The sequence below is a fragment of the Topomyia yanbarensis genome, chromosome 2, assembly GCF_030247195.1.
Source record: "Topomyia yanbarensis strain Yona2022 chromosome 2, ASM3024719v1, whole genome shotgun sequence".
In the NCBI taxonomy this organism is placed as follows: Eukaryota; Metazoa; Arthropoda; class Insecta; order Diptera; family Culicidae; genus Topomyia; species Topomyia yanbarensis.
Genome location: NC_080671.1, coordinates 467,557,584 through 467,585,146, shown reverse-complemented (window position 1 = coordinate 467,585,146; position 27,563 = coordinate 467,557,584). Strand labels below are relative to the sequence as shown.

The 27,563-nt window shown below is 36.1% G+C and overlaps 2 protein-coding genes across 5 annotated transcripts in view; both read left to right on the top strand.

The window, feature by feature from the left end:
• The first annotated feature begins 329 nt into the window (after positions 1-329).
• On the top strand, positions 330-1,209 carry LOC131681216 (apolipoprotein D-like). The gene is made up of 3 exons (XM_058961921.1): positions 330-595; positions 663-850; positions 905-1,209. Exons 1-3 carry the CDS (start codon positions 330-332, stop codon positions 1,207-1,209), a joined length of 759 nt encoding a protein of 252 aa, XP_058817904.1.
• Positions 1,210-2,125: 916 nt separating this feature from the next.
• LOC131686156 (P protein-like) overlaps positions 2,126-27,563 on the top strand; it is a 110,430-nt gene continuing 84,992 nt past the window's right edge. For 2 of the 4 annotated variants that reach the window (XM_058970348.1, XM_058970345.1), the window contains exon 1: positions 2,126-2,687. The gene's annotated coding sequence lies outside the window, so the exon portion shown is untranslated. The remainder of the gene's footprint in view (positions 2,688-27,563) is intronic. The other 2 variants (XM_058970351.1, XM_058970350.1) reach the window with 2 other exon arrangements.

Sequence of the window (27,563 nt, the reverse complement as noted above, 5' to 3'; positions counted from 1 at the left end):
TGTATCAGGTGTCATCGGGACGTTAACATTCTTGAATTGGGTGTTTATACCGGCTCTCTTTGGAGCACAACGATGCGATTGATGAATTTGCTTGTTCCGTCCGCTCTGGAATTGAATGCTTTATCACGATCTTGTAACCAGCGGGGCACCCTGAACTATGATCGTACCTATAGAGTTCCGAAATTTACCGCTATATTCCAGACGTGGGTCCAGCTGAGTAATCCAAACTATAAAAGTGGGCTGCGCTGGTTTTGGTTCAACTATTTGACGTTTAATTTCGGAACGTGTAAGACCATCGATTAGGTCAAGGTTGAAATAAAAACCCCACAATGGTGAATCTAAAGTGTACAGTGCTGGTCGTTTTGTTGGGACTGTTTTCGGTGGTGACAGTTGTGCAGGCACAGATTCCTGCTTTAGGAGCGTGTCCACTTCATTGTCCGATAGCAAAATTCAACCGATCCCGATTCTTGGGAACGTGGTACGAAGTGGAGCGGTACTTTACGGTGAGCGAAGTGGCTACGAAGTGTGTTTCCGCAACCTACGAGTTGCAGTCGGATGGAAAAATCGTTGTTAAAAATGCGCTTACCAATTCTTTGTAAGTTCCGTAAGAGAATATCGATGCGTGTTATTGTGTGTCTAAATTTTTTTTTTTTATGGACCAGCAACAACGTAGAGCGAATCATTTCCGGAATTTTGGCTCCTCCAGGACGAGCAGGTGACGGCCATTACACGATACTTTATCAGTCATTTTCGATTAACTACAATGCCACCGTTTTGGTACTGGGAACTGATTACGTTAGTTACGCTGTACTCTATTCCTGCAGTAACATCGGTCCCGTTGGACATACCGGTTTGTAATATATCAGCAAGAACGAGATATATAATTCATTAATTTCAATTTTAGTTTCAGCATGGCTGATGACCCGCGATCGTGTACCTCAGGCTAATGTCATGTTCCGTGCTTACGAAGTACTGAATAAGTATGGCATCAGTCGTACGTTCTTCGTCAAAACCAATCAGGTGGACTGTATCATCGTGCCAGACCCGCTGGACGCAACTCGCAAAAGCACAGCCCCACATGGTGGAGAATATTTGGCAGCTACTCGGCAGAGCAATCTGGATGAATTAACTCAACTGCGGAAGGAAATTTTCGCAATGCCGAACGTTGATTTGCAACCATATTATGTTGACGAAAAAAATGAAAAGTGAATTAGGTGGATTATTGGAAATGATTGACATTAAAGCATGATTTTTTTTATGATCGAGGCGTTCAGATGTGTAATTATTTATTTAGTATTTAGATGTACTTATTACTTTAGAAACACCTATTTAATTATGATTCTTTGACTTCAGGGTGCTAATAAAAATACAGACTGTGTAGATGGACAACCTCGGCCAACGTTTGAAAAGAAGGTTTTTATTTCTTGTTGAAGACATTTTAGTTCCTGTGACCCGATCTTGTTCGTACTTTTACTAGAATAATTTTGATAAAAATGAACACCATGGAGCGCAAAGTGGAATTCTTCCAACATAACATTGTTCGACAACACTGCCATCTATGAAAAACATGGCAAAACTAAACCAGTTAAAGCTCACCTCTTTTCCCACTCTTATTTCACAAAACTCTCAGATCAGCTTCAGCTGTCTCACTTTGCACATTCATGCAAATGCTAGTGAAAGTGCTTGTCTGTCTCACGCCGCTTGGACGTGAGCAATAACAACAGTTGCTCTCGCTCTCTTGATATTCGCACAAAACCGCATCCAGCATGTCACACAGAACCCACCTGAATACACTCATTTTCCAATGCTTGCGCCGTTTTCCCGCTCTCTGCCCATTGGGTGGTGGGAAACCATGGAGACGCGTGGTAATGTTTGAGTGTTACCGGTGCTGTCGGCTCTCGGCAGCGTACAACTGGTAGTACACACGCATGGCTGCTGTTGCTTGTTGTGGCGCGAATAGGAACTCACTGAGCTTTCCAACATTGTCGGCATTCGCTACATTCCCGAGACGAGCCGATATCGATCTAATTTTTCCTTTTTTTCTGCTACAAGAGTACCAACAAGGAATGGAATATTGTTTGAGGTAGGTAGGCGCATTTCTCCAGTTCGCTAACACATGGCGAAAGATGCTCAGTGTCCGTTGTCTCGATTACCGATTCGAGAGCTGTCTGCCGAAAGTATTTTTTTCCAAAAAGCAGTTGTATAGCTAGTGGTTCTAATATTTTTCTGCTATCTTCGTTGTCTGACCACCAACTGTCACCCACCAGGGAGGAATGCAATGTTCGAGCGACAGTGATGAGTGGATCCGAAGGGAAGTGTACGAATGAATATTATGTTTCCACCGAGGCCTGGATCGGGTCGGGCTGGAAATATATACTGCGCTCTAGTCAGTCGAATTCCAGTTACTGTCACGATCGGAATGTGTCCGTGTTGAGGAGTGTCGAAGGAATTGTTCTCCTGTGCGTGTGTTTGATGTGGGGAAAACGTGTGAAGAAATGCAGACTTTAAAGCTGCGGTGAAAAAAAGTGTCGATGCTGCGTTCTTGTTTGGGTAGTTGAAATGTTTGGATTAGTTCATTAGCTGAGTAGTTTCGAGTGCTATGTAAACCGCGGAACATTAGTGAAAAGATTTTAGATAAATTTGTCTGTCACTAAATTCAGTCAGACCGTCATTCAATTGTGTAGCAGGTAAATATTCTTAAAATGAAAAGTTTCTTTCATTTTCCTCAGTGGCGTAGCCAGAAATTTGGTTGAGGGGGGGGGGGGGGGGGGGGTTGTTAATGAAAATCGCAAATTTTTCGAAAAATGCTAAAATTTAATATGAATTTGATAAATTATTGAAATCTCAAAAACATAAGTAGTCTAACAGATGTCATTCCAGTCTAAAAACAACAAGAATCAACATGGAACAGTTTTCAAACCTCCATAGATCGAAAAAAAATTCAACGTTCAAGATCACCTAATTTAATAATCCTTGACTTTGAAGGTTTGACAACTTTGGGAAGTTATCAACGTAAAACAGCGCATGGTTTGATATAGCAATTTTAGTGATTAATTCTCATAGAGGTAATAATGGAGAATTAATTCTTCAAAAATATTAAGAGTCATGGTGCCAAAGTTTTCATTTTAAACAATTTTGTTGAAAATATGAAGGCTACATGAATGCAGCATATAGGGATTTAAATGGTCTGGGCATGCTATATTTCTTCTTAGTGAAGAAAAATTTAGGTGAAAACTATTTTTTCTGCGCTACGGAGAAAATTGTTTGAAACAATCATTGCGAGTTGAAAACACAAAACCTATAACTAAATTATGGATGGATGGAATTGGAACTTGCGTTTCGACTTCATCTCATCAGAATTCGACACTAACTTGGTGGGCGGACTAAGCTAGCGCCGAATTGATGCTAGCTCCTAAAAATGGAATCAGTCTTTGTGTTTTTGGGCAAACCGCTAGTTTTTTAATATCTGGGAATTTTTTTTTAATTTTAATCAATTTTTTTTGGGATATTTATGTCTTTGACAAAGTTGTTTGAAATAGCACTTTCGAAAACTTTGCTGGAGACATTAAGTCTCGACCCAAATTTTCTTAAAGAGTAAATTCTCTATGATTACTTCTAGGAGGATTAACCGCCAAAATTATTTTATTAGCAGATAACAGTTTTACGTTTTGAAATTTTTCAATGTTACTTAATATCGAAATTTGGCAGTTTCGAATGAATGTGATCGTGACCGTTAAAAATTTATCGAGCATTAATTTTACCTTTTCTTCATTAGTCAACCTCACAATTTGCAAACGAGTGCACAAAATTTTTGTACGTCATTCATTGCAGCACTCAAATATACACCATTCATAACAACTAACTTTAAATATATTTATTAATTCCAATCCTGCTTAGAGGCTATTCATATAGTTGATATAACAACAAAAATCAAATGCTCATAAAACCGATGCTGACCTGCTAGAGACAAACTGTAAACGTCATTTATCATCAACTTTCAAATAGTTGAAATGTGTGCAAGTTTGCGGAAACAAGTTTATGTTTTATCTGCAATCAGCCTATTCAAATTTAGATTCCCATTCGAAAGATTGTCTCTAATCCATACTTTGGAGCATCTTTCCAAAAATGAGCTCATAATAATTCATAAAGTTATTTTAGTTTACATTGAAATAATTTGACAACTATGGGATTACGGCTAAGAGATAAGTTACAAGAGCCCCTTCCCACAATTTTCCAAAAGTTCTCATGACGCTTTAAACACGGTTCTCAATGTAGTGATCAGAGGATATTTTTCCAAAAATATTTTGTAGAATATTAAATTAAATTCGTTTGCATCAATTAATTTTCTTCAATCCAATTCATTTTGATTTGCTGGAGGGGGGGGGGGGTTATTTCTTCATTACACCCATTCTAATAATTTCGGGGTAGAGTTATTTGTTAAATTTGGTCAAACAAAACATTTTTTTTCGTACAAAATAGATGCTACAGATACGTATCTCTCTGGTTGTAACGAGTTTGGTCAATCCACGACAGTTTTTTTAGTGGTAGAGTTAATGTTGGCTGTTTCCAGTAGTTGGATGATTTTTTCTTTTGTTCTAGGCATTTGCAGCCTTGTTGTGTTTTTATAACTATTGGTACGACTTGTTGAGACCAGGCCCGCTAAGAAGGGGGATATTTCTCTTCGGGCTCGGAGTTGTAAAGGGAGCCCGAATTATGAACAGAATGCAAAACTGAGACAAATATAATTTTAATAAAAATTTATTTGAACATGCAATTAGGATTTCAATATAATGGTATGATTTATTAAGATAGCTTACCTAAATTCTAAATTGCAGAATGTTGGAAAATGAATATATACTTTTTGTCAATGAACATGTCGAATGCTTTTTGAGTAGAAGCAATGTTGGTGATTTGGTGAGATGTCATGAGGTTTTTTTGCAGGGTCGGCGAAACACTTTTTCCCCGAGTGGGTAGTAAGATTCGGAGAGATTTCTACTCGTAGTGACGAAAGTTTAGACATGGTATATGTCGGCAAAAGTGAAAATTTCCGGATAATACCTGGTGGCTATTTGGAAATACCGTTTGTTAAGTCACACAGCCCGTGTGACCGATAGCTCAGCGAAAATGTGTCTGTTGATTACTGATACTACAAATGTTCCACGGTTAAGTACCAATTACTCTATATTTTTAAATTTCGTTGCCTTAATTGTTTCCTCCGATAAAACTTTCGTTGCGTGGGTACTGAAGCCCGCATGATAGTGTCGAATAATGGGAAGGCATTTCCTATAAGAGACAGTTCCTCTGGCTTAATGGAGGTCGATTTGAATATTTATCCGATGGCAAAATAATGCAGATGAATCTCCTTTTCGATATATATTATATTCATCCAATACAACAGGCCCCTGGAAGGTCTACTTCCGAACCGAATATAACCCATTAAACATCATCGATATATCGCGTAAACTAACTAAACAACACTCGGCCGTGTACGACGAAGTATCTTGTCTACGTACCCGCCTGGGAAGTAGAGAATGATGGTGTAGTCTCCGACGGTGGCCTTAATTGCGAAATATGGGGTTGGCTCCTTCCAGAACTCTTTGCAACATGATGAAAAGAAATGAACACCATTGTTAAGTAATAAATACTTTGCTTCACAGAGAGCCATTGTAATGCGCTTAGCATGAAACTAGAGGAAGTGTATCTGTTACATTTTAAAATTAATCGCATGATTCTATTTTGCAATCGCTGTAACCTCAATATTTGTGTTTGATTGGCAAGAAACAAAATGGATGGGCAGAAGTCAATATGTGGTGAAACAATAGATTTATACAATAAAATTTTACTACTAATTGTTAAATCATTTTTCAGACGACACAATATACCATACTTTTTAGCAATCTTTTTGATGACATTGTCGATGTGAGACTTAAAGGTTAACTTGTCATCAATGATTATTCCAAGATATTTTAATTCACTAACGCGATCAATAGTCTCACCATTTATTTCAACGTTAACGTCAGGCCTAGTATTACCCGAAGAGATAATCATATATTTAGTTTTAGCAACATTTAACTTTAATTGTTTAAATTTTAACCAACGAGCAAGGGAATGCAAATCTTCGTTCAAATGCGCCACGGCTTCATCTATATCCTTAGCTGCAATGAACAGAACAGTGTCGTCAGCAAACAAATTTAAGTCGCAAAATCGTAAAACTCGCCTCATGTCATTTATATACATAATAAATAAAATAGGACCTAAGACACTATCTTGCGGCACTCCAAGAGGATTGTCGAGAGGACTAGATACAAAATCGTTAAAACTAGTTTTCTGAGTTCTATCACATAAATAGTTTTCAAACCACTTATGTGCTATCCCTCCGATACCAAATCGCTCTAAAGTTTTCAAAAGTAAAGGTCTCGAAATTGTCTCAAAAGCGCGTTTCAGATCCAAAAATACAGCAAAAATAGTCTCTTTAACCTCGATTTTCTCTTTCCATTTTGCTAACACTAGATTCAAAGCGGTTTCGCAAGAGTGTCCCTCTCGGTATCCCGATTGCTCCGGAATTAGCAAATTATTATTATTCAAATAACTCATCAGCTGGCCCTTAACAACAAGTTCTAAATTTTTTTTCTAATTTGTGCAACATGTTAATGGGGCGGTACTCTTCGGCTTTATCCGTCCCAGTAACTTTGGGAATAGGAATCACAAGTGATTGCTTCCAAACTGTCGGCACGTGCCCAGTTTGTAGCGATTCATTTACAAGGTCCAACAGATCGTGTCCGATGACATGAAAGCAATCCTGTATCACTTTTGCGTTGACATTATCGATACCAGCCGATTTTCCCAAAGAAATACAAATATATTTCAATTGTTCAAAAGTGATTGGGTGAAATCCATCAAATCTACAATTAATATTAATCGGCTGTGTTATTTCCACAGGTTCACTGACCAGCTCAATACTTTGATTGATCAGTTGCACACTGTTAACGACATAACTGTTCAATTTTTCGGCTATTATTTGCTCAGATTGTTCTTCTACCCCGTTAAAAGTTATGGACTGCGAGGAACTAGGTTTAGGTTTAATTAAATTCTTTAGGATTTTCCATAACTCTTTGCTGTAGTTTTGATGTTGATCCATCTTCTTCTGAATGTACTCACATTTGGTCTTTTTCAAAGCTCGTGAATAAATATTTCGCGCGTGTGTGTACCCATTCCAAAGACGTTCACTATTAGTTCTGCAAAATTTCTTGTACTTTTTATCTCTTTTACGTTTCAGGCGTAAAAGATCTAAAGAGTACCATGTGTTCGAGTTATTTAAATTAACATACTTTTTAGAAACTAAACTATTAGTACACTCTTTTAACACATTAGTTAGAACAGCTGCCTTGTTATCCAAATTTTCATTCAATTCCGTAAAATCCAGGCTTCTCGAAACCAGTTGAGACATGGCTTGTTTCGAATATCTTTTGCAGCACTTAATTTTAACTTTATCCTCCTCACGGTTTGGTTCATTCTCCAGCAAAATTGAAATTGTCTCATGATCTGAAATTTTACAATCGGCCTCTACATACGAATAAACCCCATCAAAATTGGAATACACGTGATCTATCAATGTTCTACTGTGTCTGGAAATTCTTGTAAACTCACTAACCGTTTGCTTGAAATTGAAAAACTCAGCCAACTGCTTCAACTGATTCGAATTTTGTTCGTTGAGCCAATCAATACTGAAATCGCCCGAAATTACAGTTTGCTGAAGTTTGCTTAAATCAACGAAATTCTCCCACCAGTTTTCTAAAATTTCTAAAAATCGTCGATCGCTAGAACTATAGGAATATGAGAATGGTATACTACTGCAAAGTTTCCCATCTGCATGCCTCTTTCAACTGATATGCCCAAGAACCAATTATTATCAACTGCTTCGTTTAACCGAACGTTGATTTTAATCGATTCTTTGGCGTAAATAGCAACTCCGCCGGTATGTCTGGAATGAGATAGGCAAAAAGCAACTTTATAACCCGGAATGCTATACTGATCAAATGCATCAGCATCAACAATATGTGTTTCTGATAGAAAAACCAACAATGGACGTTTGTTTTCTACAAGATGTCGCATTGCAACAAAGTTTGTAGACAACCCAGCTATATTTAAACATAATGTTTTAGACAGCCTCCCGTTTGTTAGTTGCTATTCACTCAACAAAACGTTGCTTTTTTTCGATTCCAGCAGTCTCCGATATACTGAACACTGCTTACTAAATGCCGCATGGTTTATGTCCAAATTTATTTTGCGTTCACTATTCTTTTTTATACAATTTACACATTTAAAATCAGTTGACGAGCATTCAGATGTTCTATGTGCTCCATTACATCTGGAGCATGTTTCTTTATTAACGCATCCCGTAGTCTTATGACCAAATTCTCCACAGTTGAAGCAGCGCAGCACGTTAAAGGCCTCTAAAACAGAACACCTATCCCAACCAATGTTCACCGTACGGGCTGACATCAGGCCGCTATAAGTGTTCTTATCAACTTCAATTATAACATTGTATTTGTTATATTTGAATCGTGGATTTTCAAAATTGGCAACAACTTTAACATAATCGACCGGAATGCCTTCATTCTGATTCTTTAATAAGTCAACGAAGACTTCCTCAGAGTATCGATCACTCATCCCCATTATTTTCAACTTCGGTTTACCGGGTATCGGTATAACAGCATTATACTTTTCACCCAGATTGCTTACAATGTTTTCTTTCACCGATTCAATATCATCCCGAGTTGCACAGTCCACAATAATCGAGCCATCTTTACCGTTTTTAAAGTTGCTAATTTTGTGCACCTTTGGATCTAATTTATTTATTAATTCACTCCTCGTGTCGTCACTCGATTGCAACGGCTCGACTGGTTTAATCACAATGACCGGGCGAGCCTTACATTTCGTTTAACTTCTAGTTCTAATTTTATTCGTCCCAGTAGCTCCCGACAAAACATTCGCGTAAGTAATTCTACTATTTTTTATCAAAAACCTCGTCATTATTTCCATCATTGTCTATTTCAATAAACATCGGTTTATCTTCTTTATTCGTCAAAAATTTTCGTTTTATACAGGGATTCTCGTCAGATTCAGAATGAACCTTCCTATTACTAAAATTTCTCTTTCTGTTCATTCCAACTAATTCAATTTCACGCTTAACATTTTCATTAAAACAACTTTTCAAATCTTCCAAATTTTTGGCAACACTGTTTTCCAAGCTAGCCAATTTACTTTCGAGAGAGTTGATGAAAGACCTGATCAGTTTTTCTATTCCGTTTTCTAGTGCGATGTTTATCTGTGCATCGATGTTTTTTCGGGCATCAGTGAGAGACTCAGAAATGGAAGCGAATTGTTCCAACTTCTTATTCAACTCAATGGATATCGAACTGACATCCTGCACACCAGAAGACTGATTTGATAAACATTTCGCACACTTGTAGCAAAGACTTGCATTATCAGCCACCCAATTTACCATGGCCTTTGTTAACACGGAACATTTTTGATGATATTTATCACCGAAAAAAAGACATACAACAAGGCCTTCGGCGAGACTCACCGTACACTTTGCACACAGGCCGCTCATTATAGGCAAATTAAACTACAGCTAGAGAAGCGGGACAATACAAAAGAACAATATAACACTACGTCTTCCACTGCGGGCAAGCTTATAAAGCCAGCCGCAGCGAAATGAAATCTGAAAATCACAGAACAATAATAGTCTGTATGACTACACACTATACTTATCTGAATGATATTTCGATTAGCAATAGGCGCCCACAAAGTTTTCAACGAAAAGTAAAGTATTTCACACGATTTAACCGATTGATGTTTACGCACTCTTTCATTCAAGTTACCATATTCACTTTCACAAAAGCAATGAAGTTCCAGTTTCCAGATAGTGAAAATTCTGGTTTGCAAGCAAATGCGTTCAGCATAAATCGAGAAGTATTAGAACTTAGACATCTCGCGCGATCCATACTTTATCATCAAAAGTGGTGGTATCATTGTGTGTATAGTTGTAAGTTGGCGAGATTTCCGCGTCACATATTTAAAATTCTGTGATGCAGCCAACAGTCTGCTCTTTTATAACACGCATTCTCTTTTACACGATCTTCTTTAATTAAAAAAAAAACAAAACATGATAAGTGAAACCACAAACCACCACAGCATACACTGAACTCCCTATTATAAATTAGAAGTCGATAATTAAACAACCAAAGCACTAGAGAAGTACTCCTTACAGTTTGGGTAATTTGCGTTCCGATTAAGTCCAAAATATAAGCAACCATCTGTATTCGCCTCGGCTGAAGTAACTAAAAGAAAAAAAAGTTTTTGTTTTTTATTCGCCCAGGTGCCCAACACCGCCTCTAGGCGGCCTACTTGTTTTAAGACTTTAATGAAAAATCCATTACTTACATTAATTATCAACATTATTTTCGTTTTTCTCATCACGAAACCCACCCACACAAGTTTTTTTCTTCTTGATGTATAATAGAGGATAATGTTTGGCGGAAAAATCGTTCTTTACATACCATCAAATCCCAAACGTTACTGAGTGATTGTACCTTTTCTGTAATTAATTTGCTTGTCTTTTAAAGCCTCTAACTCGAAAAGTGTATTTCGTATTTTAAAGCTTTCAATTTTATTGTAAAGTTGAGAAGGTTTCCTATGGAATGTTGTCCTCATATCTTTCAGTTAATGGGTTTAAATAATCTTTTAGGAAAAAAATATTTAAAAGTAAACGTTTTCTATTGAGTTTTCGTTTATTTCTCGAACCTCGTTTATTTAACCTAAATAGTTAATAACATCATTTTAATTATTCAAATTGTTCGTCTGAAAAAGTTGCATAATTTGTTCTTTGGCATGATAAATTCATCTCTTCTTGTTTTCTGGTGTTTTGGATATTATACTGGGATGTTTTATCTTATTTTATACTAGATCTATTGAAAAGCTTGCTATTTATCTATTTTTTAATTTTACTGGACAGTTAGGTTTATTTTTCCGCGAAAAGTGTACTAAAATCTTTCACTTGAGTGAATTTAGAATTTAGTTTTATTTCTATTATAGAGGTTTCAACTCTATGGTCATTCGCCTCTTTTCGGATTGGAAAAATCTCTTATAGAAAAAATTCTATGTGCGGGGTTGGGATTCGAACCCAGGTGAGCTGCGCACAAGGCAATCATTTCCAGTCAGCTAAAAAAAACATTTCAGTACACTCGAAGTTTACATAAGAGACGTTGCGTTTCTATATTGTTTTCGTCTTCAATTTTTTGGGATATCATTTTTTACATGCATTTAAAATTTCAATGAAACGGGAAATATTATGTTGAAAAACAAATTATGGAGCGTTTTGAAACTCAACTTTTGAATAATATGTATTGTTATGATCATAATACATTATTTTGATAAAATTAACAAAAAGCTCATTAAAACATTACTTTTTGACTACTTTAGCAAAATGTTACTTAGTCCTGATAGTTGTTGACTGAATGACATGAAGGCTTTGTTTAGTAGAAAATTTACTCAGCTTTATCATTTAATTGTTTCAGCCGCATCTCAGCATTCTTTCGTCGAGCACTTGGTAAATTTATTTTTTGCTGAAATCTCAGCAAAAGCTACAATTGTTTGCTCGGGACTCGGGAAATATTTCGCTGAAAATCAGCAAACAAATGAAACTTTTCCGATATATCTGCAAAAACATTTACTGAGCCGAGTGGCTGTGCGAGAAATTGCCGAGCTCAACTAAGTGTGTTCTAATGCTTTTATCTGTAGAACGATTTTTCCCCCAAATATGATCCTCTATCACTCCTCGAGAGAATCTTAATTATGAACCAAACACCATATATACCTGCCAAGTGTAATAAGAATGTGATAGACATTTATAATTTTATTGAACATAACTAGGTATTGATTCACAGTTTGGATTAATAAGAAAGGCACAATTGCACCATGAGCGCGATTAAAGCGTTTTTTTTATTTTGATTACAGAGGTTTAAACCTTTCAATGTTTTTTTCGGGTCAGAAAAATCTCTTTTCAAAAATCTCTAACCCTATGTGCGGGGTTGGGAATCAAACTCAGGTGAGCTGCGTACAAGGCAACCGATTTACAAACTACGCCATGCCAGCCCCAAAAGCGACATTTCTTTTAAACTTAATTGCAGAAAAGTGCTTGTATATGCATGAGACTCTTTATGAAAATAAGATATGTAAATTCACGCTGAAGTGTTCCAGAATGAAATCAATCAAGTAGTGTACTAAACGTCTAATACAAGTCTACTACTACTACTCTGATCCCCAATCAACAGGCATATATTCGGAAAATGTACTGTAGAAAAACGTAAAATTATGCGAGATTTGGACGTAATCTTAGTTCAATCAACGACGTTCAACATTACAGTAACGTATTAAATATAGCCCATAGTATGCTCGAAGAAAAAAAAATGAAAAAACTGTTTTAATCCACCTAGTGACACTTCAGTACGATTTACACAAACATACAATGGATCGACAGTCAAGATCTTGAGATACTATATGTCGACACCGAACCATCGCTTGAAACCAGCGGCGGATCAAGGAGGAAGATCCGGGGCGTCCGGACTCTGCCGAAAATTTCCAACTTGTTAAGCAACTTTAAACTAGTTTTAATTTTAAAGTAGCAATCCTTCATTGCATACTCCTACCTAGGCCTATATAGCTAAAAAAAATAGTGATTAGGTTGATGATTTTTAGAGTGATTGCATAACCTTTCTATATGAGAAAGGCAAAAAGAATCTATTTTTGCTCCGACAGTCAGGCTGCCCTGAAAGCACTTAGTTCGGCTGATTCGAGATCGAAATTAGTAATCGCATGTCGAACTCAAGTCGAAGAGCTTAGCATTTCAAATACTATCTACCTTCTATGGGTACCTGGTCATTCCGGTATTACTGGAAATGGATGGGTGGACGAATTGGTTAAAGCTGGTGCTGCGACTGACCAGAAACAGGTCTACCACTGTCGATAAGTTGGATAAAGCGCAAGATTCGCTCTTGGGCTGCATTCGAACATGCCAACCATTGGCTTAGCTTGCCAACTTGCATTTAAACAAAGACTTTTTTGCCGGATGTGAGTCCAAAAATGTCAAAGATTTTGTTGCATTTTTCCAAGCACCATTGCAGTATTCTAGTCAGGGCTCTGGCTGGACATTGCAAACTCAATTATCACATGGCTACTATTCAGCGTGCTGAGTATTATTCATGTGATCTTTGTGAATCAGATTACGGAATTTCATCTCTTTTGATATGTAATTGCCTTGCAGTAATACAATTGCGTATCTCTATCCATAGATGAACCTATGTACAGAGAGCTGAAACTCAAGGATGTGCTATTGTTCCTAACCAAGTGTGGTAAAGAGCTATAGTTTAGGCCGTATTTGAATGAAAATATCTCTTCAGGAGTGTTGTCGTTCTGTTATCCCAATATATGGGCGTTGATATATTCTCACTGTTTAACTAAAAATTCTAAATCCCGGGGGTTGGAAGTTTTATTCCCGTTATTGTAACACCTGCAGATCGTTCAGTATACTTTCGGGGGTGCAGCATGTTCTGTATCGTTATTTTCTTTACCCCTAAACTTATCACTTCCCCAATCCTTCCCATTAGAAAAATGATGACAAAGCAGATCATAGCAAGACACAAATTTCCGATCAACATGTGGAACGTGCCATTTGATACTGATTCCTGGTCCTTCATGTGACTGTCGCGATCAACTTCTGGTAAACGGCACTTAAAATAAAGTGAATGCTTCTGCCGTGAAAATAAGATTACCAAGCACTTCTTCCGGTTTACATGGTGCGTGCTACACCAAACAGCAAAGAGTTGAAGCTGGTGTTGGACAAATCTGCAATTTACAATTGAGTGAATCCGAGAAAAATCTTGAAATCATCCACGAAAGTCAATCGTGGAGTCGTCAGCACTAGATGCACATCATTGAAATAGCAGAAACATCAACGGTTTCAAGTGGCATCCTTGGGGTATGTCTGACGTAAAGGGAATGTGTGAATAATTTAGTTTCAACCGCTGCAGGATGCTTAAGTATTGTAATAAATAATCGAATCGAATTTAATATAGTTTTTTATATTTTCATTATTATTTTTATCTTCATTTCATTACATAATTTTATATGTTTTATAAGAATTTTCATCTATTCTCTTCATAGCATAATCGTACGCTTTGCTACCGGGACTAACGAAAGAAATTTCTGCACTAAGCGTTCACGAACCTAAAATTCGCAAATGAGCTATCCCTCCCATATCGAATGTTGAATGTTATTGCATACTTGAATGATAATCGGTTCGACTATCTGTCTACCTCCGAAAATACGGTGTGTGGTTATGTAGCACACTGACTGATTTTCACGTTTTTTCGTTTTCAAATATGGCCGACTTTCGAGAGTTTCTCAATTGAATCTTCCCATCGACAATCTCTAGCAATTTCACAATTGAACTTAAACAAAATCGTCATATTGCTGCGAACACCATTTGTTAATCCCCAACAATGTTCGATTACTTGAACAACAACCTTGCGACAAACTCGGTTCATTATCACCCATGCTAGCAAAGCCGGTTGATGGGAAATAGATACAGACATGTAAAAAATACGAAGGATTATCCTAAGACTTGCATGACTCCATTGACATACATGTAGTATTGCGCTTTACGAACGGGATTAGTACGGGCATACAACCGGTCCGAAGGTTAAGGCAAGAAGAAAATCAGACCGCGCTCAAGCACAGTGTCGCTATGTTCATTTCATGATTATTGAAAGAAAATTGCAATACATTGGCGTACAATCCATCATCGTTCGGTTTTCTGCTATTTTCGCTCGAACTCATCCAGACCGGATCCCAGCGCAACCGCTCGCTGCTGCTTCTAGGTACCGTAAACCGGGGTGACTTTGATCATCGGGGTGACTTTTGAAATGATTTTTACTCTAAACTTATAAAATACTGATTTGTTATACTTTTTGAGTATATTGTTCGGTTTTTGTGTACAAAAACTACAAAAACTCGAAATTTGACTTTACCTGATTTTTACGAAGCTTCGTAAAGTGTCTATTTTTTATAAAACAAATAAATCTCAGATTTGAGCAAGAGTAATAAATTACAAGCGTTACAAGTTTTTATTTTCCTTTAGATTGGGATATGATAAATTTAGTTTTAAGAGTTTGTTTATGTTTAATACATTTTTTGTGAAACTAGTTGGCAATTATTTCAAATTATTTTAAGATAAAATTCGCAACATTTTTTTTAATGTTCAATATTCCAACGTGTTAAAATGGATGAAACTTTTTGTACATTGATAAAACACTGAAACAATACAATTTTAGTAGTTTTAAAGGTTATCAGAATCTTTTATTCTAGTTGGACACAAATTATACGAATTTTGGTTACTCGAATTTTACAGTACATTGAAATACTTTGTGTAATACTAATTAACATCTATTTAACAATGAGTATCCTTCCAAAATTAGTTTAAACAAACATTTGAATGAAAAATATTGACATCAATAACTTAATGTGGGTGAACATGCAGGTTATCAAAGACACCCCGGAACATGAAAACGGACTTCAACTTGAAATCATTTTTGAAAAAATAATGTAAACGGACAATTTTAGATAAAACCATCTAATCTTGTTCTCCATACATCAGTACATGGTTTAAAAATACTAAACTTGAAAAAAATGGGTTGCGTCTAAAAATATGTAATGATTATTTCGAAAAGTGATCAATGTCACCCCGGTTTACGGTACATAGAAGACTCTGTCGATCCTAATCATCGCAATTAGACCGTATTACGATCGTGAGTAAGGGGAATTCAATTACCTCGTTCGCTTTCCCGCAACAATTCTCTGCTGGATGGGCTGCCTTTTCTCCCTTTTTGTTCCATGACAAATGGCGATAAACCGACTATTGCATGCCGGGAAAATCGTTACAGACACGGTATTTTTCCTTTTATTGCGCCACGCATGGGGTTGATGCTTGTTGCTGAGTTTTGTATGGGTTCGCATTTTTTTCATTTCATAGATAAAAAAATGCTTATTTTGTTAAAGACTGATGGTGGTCTAAAATGTATTTGATTTTCAATCTATAACGTTCAGTAATCTTTGCTAGTATTTCAGAGGTTGTTAAAAACGCTATTTGTAGAAAGTTTCAATTTTGATCATGCTCAATAATTTAAAAAAACAGTTGGGATACTGCTTCTGAAAAAAGCCTTAACACAAAGAAGACGAAAAGCAAACGAGCATCACAATCAACTTCTATTTTTAATGTTAATGACAATTTTACAAGTATGCAACGCATTAAAAACGTCGGGTGATTTATTTTAAGTTGATTACTACTTCCAATCATTTGGGGTTTATTGATGTTTGGGTTTTGAGGACGACCAGGATCTTCAAACGGTTCATCTCTTCCAGCGACCACTTTACGTAATGTGACGATGAGAGATCCGATTATGTTTTTCATGTGTTTTGGCCTTCGGGTGGTGTTTCTTACCGAAGGCCACAACTTCCGATAAGGGGCCGTTCATAAATCACGTAGACTCATAGGGGGACGGGGGGTCTGGCAAAAGTCTACGTTTGTCTACGAGGGGGGAGGGGGTTTCTTTGAAAAAGTTTACGTCGTTTTTTATTTTTCGTTATTCTCGTATTACTAATTATGAATGGGATTTAAAGAGAGTTCTATTCAAAATATCGGTCTATTCAGTATTTATGCAGAAACTTCAAAGCTAGTACACTATTGAGGTAACTACTCGTTAAGCGACCACTCAACCCAGAACCCACATTTTTTTTGGACAACCTCACACGTTGTTGTTTCTTGCGTATATTTTGATATAGTTTTAATCTAGGAATAATACAAAATGAGAGTTCTAAAGACGATCGCCCAAAATTCCTCTCGACGGAAGATTTTGACTGTTAAATCATCTGAGACATCACTAGTTAGCAGCCATGCATGGACTAGAGATGGTCGCGTTTAAACTTTTTCGAACCCGAACCCGAGAACATGAAAATTTAAAAACCCGAACCCGACCCGAACCCGAAATTATAAAATTTGAAAAACCCGATCCGAGCCCGAACATTTTAAAACTTAAAAACCCGAACCCGACCCGTACCTGAGAATGAAAATTTTGTAATACCCGAACCCGACCCGACCCGAGAATTTTTAAATTTGAAAACCCGAACCCGACCCGAGTCCAAAAATTTTAAATTTGAGAAGCCCGATCCGAATCCAACTTGCTAATAAGGAGAATCAACCAAAGATCTCGAAGATTTTTAATTCTAGGCACCCGAGCTGGACCCTAAGCTCATCTAAGAATAATAGAATCACTCGAACCTGAAGTAGCACCATACGCATTGAGTTATATCTGCATATGGCAAAACAAATCCCTGCCGAGTAGAATCCGCATTTATATTTACTATTATTGAACGTCGAATTTGTAATGTTCTGAGAAACTTAAAAATCGTCGATATCTTAACCGGAAATTGAGTTAAATCGGCGGCTAACTCGTGGGGAAACAGAAAGCTTAATGGTCACAGTTTCCAACAACCTTGCCCGTCGCACTTAACCAAAATCTCTAATTTTTTTTATCAGAAACCATTCCTGCAAGGCAGTTTCGTATAATTTATTACATGTATTAAATAAAGCTATGGCAATTGGCAATTTGTATTCGACAGTTTACATGACGTCACCCACGTTACTGGTTGGTAGGGTCAAACCTGTATCGAGGGTGTCAATCAAGATTTTCTGACGTGTTCTTGATGTCCCACCATTAGCGTTAGGACGATCTATGATGGGGTCTAAGCTATTTTATGCTTCAGATTATACGGTAAGCGCGCCAGTAGAGATGCTTCGACATCTCCAATGAAGCTCTCGGAACGACTTCAAACTTTTACAAATCCGTTAATGGCTTCAACAGAACACATAATTTTCATGAACGAATCCAGATCATGCAACAGCTCAGCCCGGGAACTATCTGACAGAAAGTCCTTGATTCATATATGTACCACTGATTTGATAGTGGTGCTATTATACCATCACCATATGAGTGTCATGAGCAACGAAACCTGGCGGAAGTGAAGCTAGGTTTAGGTCTGATGGAACAACGACAGCCTCTAGAAAATAAATTTGGCCTAAACTATCTGCTTTAAAAAAAAAAAAAATAATGCGCCCTTTTTAAAATTGAGCCGCCATAATGATACTAAAGTATCACCAAATTTGTGAGTTCAAATCCTTATTTTTCCGTTACAGTTTATTTTAATTGCAAGTAATCTTTATCATAAACTAATTTGATTATTAATCTTCCGTTAAAGCAGGTACAACCTATTTGTTTCATTTGACCAACTTAACAGTGCTCGCTGAAAGTTTCTTTGGGGTACAAATGTATCCCACAAAACCGTTTACGTTAGTGTTTTGTCATGTGTACATTATTCAAAAAAATTATTATATATTTTTTTCAAAGCATAATATCGATCATAGTAAGCGAGAAATTTGTGTAAAATTGTATAAGTTCCAACTCTGCCGAATAATAGTATCTGTTATTTGATATAACAAAGCACTATAGCAAAGTAACTAGAAAATGCGATTTGATCGGTATCGTAATTTTTGCTTTTGCGGATTCGTGAACATTCGTGAATATGATTTGTATATAGTATGCAAGACGCATCATTCGATTCGTTAACTTCTGCAGCCCAGGCTCTGGAACATACTTACTTTATATACACGTACAATGCACCGGCTCTACCTGTTCCTTCGACGCCTTCATGTTTCATCTCCGTTACTGCATATTGCTGGATTTTTGACGTTTGTATTGGCGTTTGGTTTTCAAAAAAGCATCGGAATAAATATACTTTTTGACTGGTTTTTGAAAAAAATTGTTCAAAAGAAAATTTAATAAGCTTTACAACGACGTATAAATGGTCAAAATCGATTCGAAACTACCAGAGTTATAGCAATATGAAGAAAAAAGGTAATTTTGACGTATTTTAAAGACTTGTTCTATACAAAATGAAATATTACATAATTAAATAGTCAAAACACGAATATTTTTAAACAGGTTACTTTACCAATGATTTTAGAATAAAACTATCCAATTTATTTAAAAATTTAATAAAAATTAGACATATTAGAACGATTTTAGTTCTGGGAAACGAATGTACCCCACGAAACCCGGACCCGACCCACCTGTCGGGTTCGGGTCGGGTCCGGGTTTCGGGTCCAAAAACCCGAACCCGACCATCTCTAGTACACTGTGAAAAGCGGAATGGGTTTTTGATGATGACTAGAATCTTCAATTAGTTAATCTCTTCCAGCGACTACTTCGCGTAATGTGACGATGACGATATCCGATCATGTCGTGTTTTGGCCTTCGGGTGGTGCTTAGAGCTTCCATCCCGGGAATTTATTTCCCGGGAATCCCGGGATTTTTGGATTTGCCGGGATTCCCGATTCCCGGGAAATTGTGTTTTCTCATTCCCGGGATTCGGGAATCCCGGGAAAAAAGATTTTTAATTTATTTTAAAAGGCTTAGGTTCTGCGAAAGAAATTCTGTAGGAAATATCTTTATCGGCAAACATTTGATGTGAGCAGTGAATGCAGATTGTGCTTTTCCAACTGATTTGCAGATCTTTGGACTATATATCTTTCGACTCGCTGATATGTTTTCATGATTTTTAGGTAGGGGAGACCGGGGCTAGTTGGCGGTGTTTTCAGTTTTCAATTTTTACCACTTTGATGTAGCTAGATCTTGCAAAATAGAACACGCGGCATGAAAGAGCAGACTGTTGGCAACATCTCTGATTTTTTTAAAAAAGTGTTTGATGCATTGTCTCCATTTTTAGAGACAAAAATATGTGACGCGGAAAACCCGCCAACTTACCCCGGCCCCGGGGTAAGTTGGCAGTGTGTGGGGATACGCTAAAAACTAAGCAATCAAATGAAGATGCAACTACTTCATGGGTCCTTTAGGAACGTGTTGAATGTCTTTTTGAGAAAACTGTATATTAACCGACATTTGCTATTATATTTCAGTTTCAATATCTCGGCATTTTGACTTTGACGCGTACTCCCTATTCAAAAGCCAATTTTCGAAATTCTTCATGCAATTGGTCGGAATAAATGTCTCCTACATTGACGAGATACACAAGAAAAAGATTTTCTTACTTTGGAGTGAATTCCAGAAATAAAAATTTTTGATGACTTTTTTTGCACTGTAAATAGTATCGCTAACTTGCCCCGCGTGCAGCACCGCCAACTTACCCCAACCGCATATTTTATTAAAATTTATTTACAAAATAACTTTTGTTTCTGAATAGATGTAATATCTATACGGATACTGAAAGTTCTTTTCACGCGCTATCGAAAAATATAATTATTCGGGAAATAGATTGAAAATCACCCTAAATAACGCAAAGTATTTAAAATTTAGAAAATTTACTTGGTATGCTCGAAAACACAATATCACCCATAACTTCCACCAAACAAATCATGTTGCAACAAAAACACATTGGATAACGGGTTTCGCATAACTTGAGGTACACAAGAAGAGGCAGCGTTATATGTCTAATAGAAACATAGAAAAAGGGATTCCGCCAACTTACCCCAACCGCCAACTAGCCCCGGGTTCCCCTATATAGTCCAAGCTTTACTCAAAATACTACTAAAAATGTTGATATTTTAATGCAAAAATGGATCAATTTGCCAGCCGTTGTACCGAAGCATTTCCTTACAGTAGCGTTAGTGATGCGCACGATATCTCTGCAACCGATGAGCCGATTGATCAGATTTTTTAACAGTTCTTTTAATAGTTTTTTTCAATAGTTAGATCTAGAATGAAAGATTTTGAATGAATGTAATCAAATTAGTAATTGAAAGGGCGGTAATTTCTTAAAAAATCGATGAGTGTTTGTTTTAAAACTTGGAATGGTTTGTAGTGATATCATGCTTAACGCAAACGTTATTTAAAATAAAGAATGTTTCTAGAACGTCTGCAGAAATATTTGATCGGTTCATCGAATGCATATTTCGTCTAATTTGTTATACCGTAACTGTAATATCTGTAAATTTTTGGATGCAAGAAAAGAAAGACATAACGCTGTAGCTGTTCAATATCATGCGCATCCAACCTATTTGAATGTCGCTTTCAAGGATGCAGCCAGAATTTTTGAAGGAATAAGATCAAGCAATCCAGATACTCGCCCGTAACAGGAAATCGATGGTTGGCTTCATCCATCGCTGCACAGTTCGTCCATTATCTGCATTTGAACGGAAATAACTGCACAATACCCTGAAGCAGCTTAATCTTTTCATTTAAGATTACCAAAGAAGCTGCTTTGCATTAAATTGATCCATCGTATCAGAACAACGAATTCCAATTTTGGGCAGTAACTCCAGCAGCTGCGTTTAGTATATCGTCCCAATCGTATCCGTGATTACCAAAATTTAGGTTATACATGAGGAATTCCACGAAGATCTAAATATTTTCCACAGGTAATAAGATTATTTTGACTCAAGAGCAACTTTTCAAAAGGGCGTAAACGTTTCTACGTGTATGAATTTCAATTTTTTTTTGTTCGATTATTGTACTTTATACAGCAAAACTATCTGAGAACGAGTTACAGGGAATGAATACTTCTGTCTGAAAAAAATATACACTGAAAAAAATGTTGTGTCATTTTTCAAAAAAAAACAAAAATTTATGATAAAAATTTAAATGGCGAAAATACCCATTTTTTAAAATTTTTTATATTTTGTTACCAAAAACCTAAAGAGAAAAGAAACATTTTGAATGTGATTGCATGATGGAGAAAAAATCGTTAAAAAAGTTTTCCTAACAATAACTTCGTACATGTTTTTAAATTTCATACTAATAGACATACAAAATTGAAATTCTATTACAGAATATAATTCATGTTACTTTCAAATGGTTTAGAATATCGCCTTGATGTCAAAGAGAAAGTTGCACGAAAGTTTACGGGCCTTTTGAAAAATCTATTATTGTTGATGGAGAAACGCGACTAACTTATGAAAAGGTCGTAATAAAACAAAATAATTGTGTTGTTAAAACAAAAGTTAAAATATCTCGAGAACTACTACATTTTAAAAAAAAATTTGTTAAGAGCATTTCGATTTAAAATGGCGTTTAGAATCATATTCAAAAAGAAAATTGTATTTTTGACTGCAAATAGTAAGAATTATAAAAAAATTCAAAAGTTGTTGTTAGGAAAACTTTTTTATTGAAAGCTTCTCCATTATCCAAATACACTAAAAAAGTTGCTTTTACGTCTTTAAAACGATAAACATTAAATTTTTGACATTTTTTGATAGGGTAACGCGAATAACTTTTAAAAAGAGCATAATTACACGAATTAATTGTTTTTGAAGGAGCAAAATTTCAAATATCTCGAAAACTATCGCATTTTGGAAGATTTTTGTTAAATGCATTTTGATTTTAAATGGTGCTTAGAATTATATTCTGTAATAAAATTACAATTTTGTATGTCAATTAGAATGAAATTTAAAAACATGTACGAAGTTATTGTTAGAAAAACTTTTTTAACGATTTGTTCTCCATCATGCAATCACAATCAAAATGTTTCTTTTCTCTTTAGGTTTTTGGTAACAAAATATAAAAAATTTAAAAAAATGGGTTTTTCGCAATTTTAATTTTTATCATAAATTTTTGTTTTTTTGAAAAATGACACAACATTTTTTTCAGTGTATTTTTTTTCAGACAGAAGTATTCATTCCCTGTAACTTGTTCTCAGATTGTTTTGCTGTATAAAATACAGTAATCGAACAAAAAAAATTTGAAATTCATGCACGTAGAAACGTTTACGACCTTTTGAAAAATTACTCTTGTATCAAAATATTCCAATTGCCAGAGAATATCATGGAGATTCATACAGCGAACACACCTGCAAAGTTTCGTTCGAATCGACGATGGTCATATTTTGCGGTCGGCCGGTTTCTCATGGAATCCCTCACATATAGCCAAGAAAAATCAAAAAAAGTTGATGTTGCGTAAATTTATTGACGAGTTATCAAATGATTGAATGATGTGTAGGACACCAAATCGCCTTTTTCTGACAACTGCTTTTAGGACAGATGCAATCAAACGGGTTTGAGAACGTTATTTAATTTATTATTTTTACATTTCTTATAAAAGAAATGTATAGAATTCGCTCAAACTTTCAAGATTTTTTCCGAGGCCCGGAGGGCCGAGTCTTATATACCAATCGACTCAACTCGACGATTTGGGACAATGTGTGTGTGTGTGTAACGGACGAACTTTCATTCATGTTTCTCAGTAATGGCTGAACCGATCTTATACAAACCAATTGCAAATGAAAGGCCTCACAGCCTTTCACGCTTTTAATTTGCTTTTGATTCTGATGTTTAGTTCCTAAGATATGGGTATTTAAATGTCCAAAAAAAGCACTTTCTGCAGTTTTTTTAAATTACTGTCGAAATTGACAACATAGATAAACACTTTATACATCTTTAGACAGCTTATACGAATATCTTTCGAACGAACTATAGTTTGTTGAAATCAGACTATTACCGAAGGAGATATTTAACATTAAATACGGGTGACGGATTCTTGCCGTACCCAATATCTAGAAATAAGACCAAAAATATGAAATTGACTATTACCGCCAAATCGGCTAAGTTGAGGTCAATAGCATCTTCGAAGAAGTTATTGGATTTAATATTCTCTTTCTTTTGACATTATGTTTACACTGATTAATCCCCCTATAAGTGAGATATTTGCATTAATTTTTGTTTTAAGTGATTATATTGAGATGATGTCTTCAGCAAATTTATTGTTCTTTCTTTTGCGAACAACTTTGCTGAAGACACGAAGTGTCTGTCTTGTATGCTTTAAAAGTTGTGGCATGTTATTTATCGTTCAATATAGTAATGATCCGTTTTGATTTACCAGCCAAATTTTATTTCGATGAAACGGAAAAGGATGATATCAGGATATATTTTGTACTTCATTTTCTATCTACCACCGCTTAGATTAAGCACCAAACAATTTCAAGTTGTCTGATTGTGTCTTGATCACTTATCAATGTGCAATCTTTCATTTGCTAGTACCTTCTGACAGCTAATTTTCTAACTTATGACCGTTTGATCGATCTAAAATATATCTCGGAAAACGAGAATCGAAATAAATGATTTCAAGTAAGTGGAAACAAAGTCATTATAAAATCGTCCACAAGAAACTTCTTCGAATACTGTCTACTTGAGGATTATTTTTGAGGATATCTTTTTTTTTTTTTTCTATTGCATCGAACCACACCATTTTTGGTAGTTTGTTGAAAGAATTTCTTTCAAAATTTGGCGAGCTTTCTCCCATTCGTTCATTTGTTTGGGTAGTTTATGCTAAAAAGTGTCCCAAGTTAATAAGTACAATGAAGGGGGTGGATTGCTATGGGAGACAAAAAAAGGCTTGTTTTCGTAATTTTTTGGAAGGGAAAGAAACGTCCTATCTTTTTGAAAATTCATGTAAACTCGTACACACATTTGGGAAGTTAAAATAAAAATTTTGCTTGGAAAACTTCACAATATTTCCTTACTGGAAAAGTGCAGCTTGTAGTTATGGTTGAAATCAATGAAACAACAAAATTTCCAATTTACATAAGTATACCTTCTGTTTGTTTTTGTGTACCCGTTTTTTCCGCGATCTTCTAGAAATAACATTTTTTGACATGAATTTTTGATGCTAACGTACCACAGAAATGGTTAAAATGTTTGTTCAGTATATTTTCTGACCTCGCACAAAGCAGAAGCAAAAAATCGCTACATTATAGCAGGCTGTAGGCACCAGTGAAGCAATTGCCCCCGGTTGCGGAGTGAAATGAGTCTGCCAAATGAAACAAAAGTGCCCGTGCTACGGGATATCACGATTTCAATCAACTTTAATAAAACTCGTGTTAGACCCACAGTTTAGGAAGTGGAACAGTTAGTTAATGTTAAAATGGAGCTTAATATTGCTGAAGTTACGTACATTCAGTTGCACCACGTTAAAAACTGTGTTTTGATCACGTTTAGAAATTTAGCACAGGCAGAGAACTTCATTGCAAAGAACAACATGCAACACGAGGTCGAATTTAATAACACCAGAATCAAGATCCCCGTACATATGGAAAACGACATGGTGGACGTGCGTATCCAAGATTTGGCCCCGCGCACTAAGGAAGATTACATCAAACGAATCATGTCGCAATATGGAGAAGTAGAATCTATTACGAATGACACCTGGAGAAATTTTGTCACTGACATTCCCAACGGCGTTCGTATTGTGAGGATGCGAGTAACTAAACCGATACCTTCTTACATAAATCTCGTATGCAAATCAGAGAAGGAAGGCGTAATATATAAGCAAACAACACTAATCATATATCCCGGGCAGACTCCAACATGCCAATTCTGTAATCATACAGCCCACTACGGGATAACATGCACCGAATCAACTAGTCATAACTCATCTACTACAGAAAACTCTAACAAGCAGCCACTGACACTCAGAGATAAACCAAAAACAACGATCCAATTAATCAATAAGACAGGTACAACGACCACGACAACCGCTCCCAAACCAACAACTAGCATCACCAATAAAGAAGCAAATACCGATGAAGACGGATTTATAACAGCGACCCGTAAGAACAATAAACAAAACAGAAACACTGATCGTCAACAGCAAGAAAGCAGAACCGATGATGACATGGACGGGACCGATAACGCGAGAGAAGGCAGACTGAAAGACCCCCAAGCGGCTTCACCGTCGAGGAAAAGGATCTCAACACGCAGCAGCAAGCTGCGTCAACAGAATTTGTCAGGTGGACATTCTTAGTATTTTTTTTAATTTTTACTTATTGTAAAAACTTAAAAGATCCACGGCTCAGTTGGGGTAACGCATTGAGCCGTGTCAAAATGTTTGTTAGAATCGTAAAAAATTTACATATATTGTTGTGATATATTCTTCGTTTTGTCTATCGGCATAAGTAAAAAACTCGCTTTTTTCGATCTTGTCTAGCAGGTCACCTCGTTAAGGATTTGTATAAGTAGCGGATCGGCAAAGATTAGAAAATTGCATTTTGACCTAGAGCCAAAAATGAAAGTTTTTTCCATTCTTTGGAACGACAGAAAGCGACGTTATTTGAATTTTTCGCAAAATGGTAACACTGAACATTTCATAAAATTCGATACAAAATTGCTTATTTAAAAAAAGTGCAATAAACAATCCTACGTACGTCGCTGGAGAAAGTAATTTCGAAAACACTAAAAATTTCAGAACGATAAAAAAGTGTTTGTTTGAGTAATATTTTTGGCCACCGCAAAAAAAATTGGTTTAGAGAAAAATACAATTAAAGTTTTAAGTACACTCAGGTATAAAGAACAAGCGTTGCGGCAAAATTGAAAAGTTGAATATTCATATATTTTTGCCGCCTTCCATATTTGGATATATTACCCTAATGCATGTTTTAGGCAAATGAATAAAAATTAGATGCTTTTAAAAATTCAACTTTTTTTTAAAAAGGGTGTGAATATTACAAAGTGATTGTGTAAATATTATCAAATCAAAATCCTTTTTCAACCACTAGCTATTGTGAGTCGAAATATGTTGCTCACTATGAGGTCTGTTTCAGAAAAAGTCGATATCGAAATAATCTTTAAATTTAAATGAACGCTATTAATGATATGTACTTCAAATATACACAATATTCTTTCCATTTTTTGGTCCAGCACATATATAATCTCTGAAATTCAGTTTTTCCATATCCATCTGCATTGAATGAAGAACTTAAATATTTTATTCACAAAGCATTAGTATTGTGGATTGTCGGCCTATTTTAAAGGGCATTTTTTCGTTTAACTTTTATTTTAATTTGACTTTCGACATTTCTCGCAAAGATGTTGTCCAATGCTAATTTGATCGATATAACATCCGAAGATGTTGATTTGAGCGTTTCTCTGAGGCATAAAGTAAATATTATCTAGAGACCCCACTGTGGGGAATTGGTAATTACATTATATCAGCGCAATTGTGACTGCGGCGTTTGGGTGTACTACGCATGACATACCGTGCGCATTTCACAATAAACGTTTCCAACGTCCAACAAAACATGCGCCTACTACAATTATTTTCGTATCCGTTGAAGAAGTTGACAATCTGACGAAAATATTTTCGGCTGTTGTTTCCACAATGGTTTACAGACGATGCGCAGTGCGTAATTGTTGTAGCGTTACATCCGGCCCCTCATCGATATCGTTCCATAAAGTGTTGCTGAAAAATAGGTATAATTTGTATTTATTGTTTTCCCGAGTTACAAGGATTTGGTTCTGCAGAACACGGAATATCGCGTTATGGAAAACGTTGTGTGGTGTAACACATTTCACCCCGGAGGACTACGTGTGCTCGGCTCATTTCACAGAGAACGATTACAAAAATTCGATGAATAGAAGCCAAGGGTTTGAACACAAAATGCAA

Bases quoted from the DNA above. Each gene is read 5' to 3' on its own strand.
- LOC131681216 (XM_058961921.1), top strand. From the start codon at position 330: ATGGTGAATCTAAAGTGTACAGTGCTGGTCGTTTTGTTGGGACTGTTT. The intron at 596-662 runs GTAAGTTCCGTA...TTTATGGACCAG, and splicing joins AATGCGCTTACCAATTCTTT to CAACAACGTAGAGCGAATCA. The intron at 851-904 runs GTTTGTAATATA...TTTCAATTTTAG, and splicing joins CGGTCCCGTTGGACATACCG to TTTCAGCATGGCTGATGACC.